This window comes from Drosophila busckii, chromosome 3L, assembly GCF_011750605.1.
Source record: "Drosophila busckii strain San Diego stock center, stock number 13000-0081.31 chromosome 3L, ASM1175060v1, whole genome shotgun sequence".
In the NCBI taxonomy this organism is placed as follows: Eukaryota; Metazoa; Arthropoda; class Insecta; order Diptera; family Drosophilidae; genus Drosophila; species Drosophila busckii.
In genome coordinates, this window is record NC_046606.1 from 10,583,898 (window position 1) to 10,586,122 (window position 2,225).

At 39.3% G+C, this 2,225-nt stretch overlaps 1 protein-coding gene across 1 annotated transcript; it reads left to right on the forward strand.

Moving 5' to 3' along the window:
• Window positions 1-296: 296 nt before the first annotated feature.
• LOC108598834 (serpin B4-like) lies at window positions 297-1,574 on the forward strand. The gene is made up of 2 exons (XM_017985586.1): window positions 297-1,319; window positions 1,373-1,574. Exons 1-2 carry the CDS (start codon window positions 380-382, stop codon window positions 1,510-1,512), a joined length of 1,080 nt encoding a protein of 359 aa, XP_017841075.1. The 5' UTR covers window positions 297-379; the 3' UTR covers window positions 1,513-1,574.
• The last annotated feature ends 651 nt before the right edge of the window (window positions 1,575-2,225 follow it).

The window sequence follows — 2,225 nt, forward strand, 5'->3', positions numbered from 1 at the left end:
AAAATAACTTTAAGTGTATTCAAATCTAAAAGTTGAAATGAAACTATGTATCAAACTTTCTTTGAGTGTATTCAAATATAACGCAGCTGAAATTTAATTATGTAATTCTTAGTTGTAAGTCAGTCTTTAAATATTACATGTAACCAATCAATTAAACTTTATAATTATATATGCCAATTGAATTTCATCGCAACACTAAATCGAATTGTTGCTCATGCAAACAAGAACTGCAGCCAAGACTTCTCTTAGTTGTATAAAAATGACAGAAGTAACTTGTACATTTTCTGCAATTTTGCTGCTGCTGTCAAATATCATAAGCCCTGTGCTTTTGGAGACCGTGTCCACTTCAATACTTGCTGGAGCTCTACAACAGAGTTCTATGCAAAATGTTCTCATTTCACCGCTGGCCATTGAGGAAGGACTATTGCAGTTGTACATTGGCGCCGAGGGAAATACTGCAGAGCAGCTAAAACATTTTCTGCAACTCGATGGTTCGACGAAACGTGAAGTCTTGGATTGGTATCATACGTGGCGCCAGCGACTCGAAAAGCCACCAGCTAATGAGTTAAGCATTGCTAGTCGATTGTTTGCTGCCAAGGAAATAGGCATATTGCCCGAATACGAAACGGAGCTGAAAAGAATATTCGATGTGACTGTTGGATCTGTAAACGCTGATGATAGCGTGAAGACCGCAACTATTGTGAACAATTGGATTACAAGACAGACCCACAATCACATTGACAGCTTGCTCTATGGCACCGAAGACGTTGGTTTGATGGCTGTCGTTGGTGTTGTCTATTTCAAAGGATTTTGGGCAAATTGCTTTGACAAATTCTCAAATTCACAGCGGAATTTTTATACGCTATCAAATGCCGGTGGCTATGAGAATGCTAAAGTGGAAACTATGCAAGTGGTGGGTAAATTCAAAGTGGCCGAGCATCCTGAAATTGATGCAAGTAGTATACAAATTCCCTATAACAGTTCGAGCATATCAATGACTATTTATGTGCCCAATGCCATAAACGGCCTTGATAGGATCATTGCAAAGTTAGAAGAATGGCCAAATCACGAAATTGCAGCGAAAGTGCAACCAACGCTACTTAAGCTCTATTTGCCAAAGTTTAAGCTGGAGACCACGATGGATATGCTGCCTGCTTTAAAGTCATTGGGTGTACGCGAGTTAGCTAAGCATCCAAATTTTTCATCTATGACGCGCTTTGGTAAACCGAAGATTGAAAAATTCTGGCACAAGTCAAAGCTTGAGGTGGATGAAGTTGGAGTTCAGGCTGCCAATGCTAGAGCCAGTCCATATAATAAAGGTTTGTTATGAAATTAGGCTTATAATGCAGTTTCAAAATGCTTTTTCTTATAGATAAGTCACCCGAGGAGTTCACTGTGGATCGTCCGTTTATATTTTTTATACAAGATGACGAGCGAGTTTACTTTGCTGGACGTGTGGGCGACCCAAGAAGTGCTTACCAGAAAAATGCAAACGCTGAATTCACCATATAATAATATGTAATTAAATTTACTACTACTGTCTTTTCAAAAGTCAAGAACCTTTTATTAAAGCTTATAACTCCAATTAGCAAACCCAGTTAGCTACAATTAATGCATGGGCAAAAGCCCAATTATTTATTGGCATTGCATGTAAAAGTAAAAAATATTTCTACGTTTTGCCTAATTGTGTTTAATTGGCTTAAATTGCTAAGCTTGAGCTCGAGTCGAGTTGAGTTCTGTACTAGGGACACGTAATCTTTTCTATAATTTGTTAAATTTGTCGCGACAAATGTTTATTACTTCGCCACAACGGCAGACAATGGTCTGCCTACGATTTCAGCTATGGACAAAGGACGAGAAGGACTGAGTTTACGTGCAGTAAGGACAAATTGCGTATAACAAATTGTAGCTCGTTTTGCTTTTTGGGTTTGTTGCATGCACTCAGGCTATACATAATTCCAACAACAACAACAACAACGGAGCGTGGGGCCAACGATAGGGCGATAAGGGAATTTATAAGCTGGTCATAGCCAGCGCGCCGTCAAGTATGCAATGCAATTTGGTGTAGAAGGATTTAAGTTTTTGGACTTGTGTAGTCTGATTTTCATTAATTTACGATTTGCTGTTGCTGCTTGTGGCGCCACAGCGACTAGGAATTAAATTGGCTTAGGCACAACCGTCGCTTTGCTTTGGTTATCTTCCAGTTGTTGTCAGCTTTAGTTGGG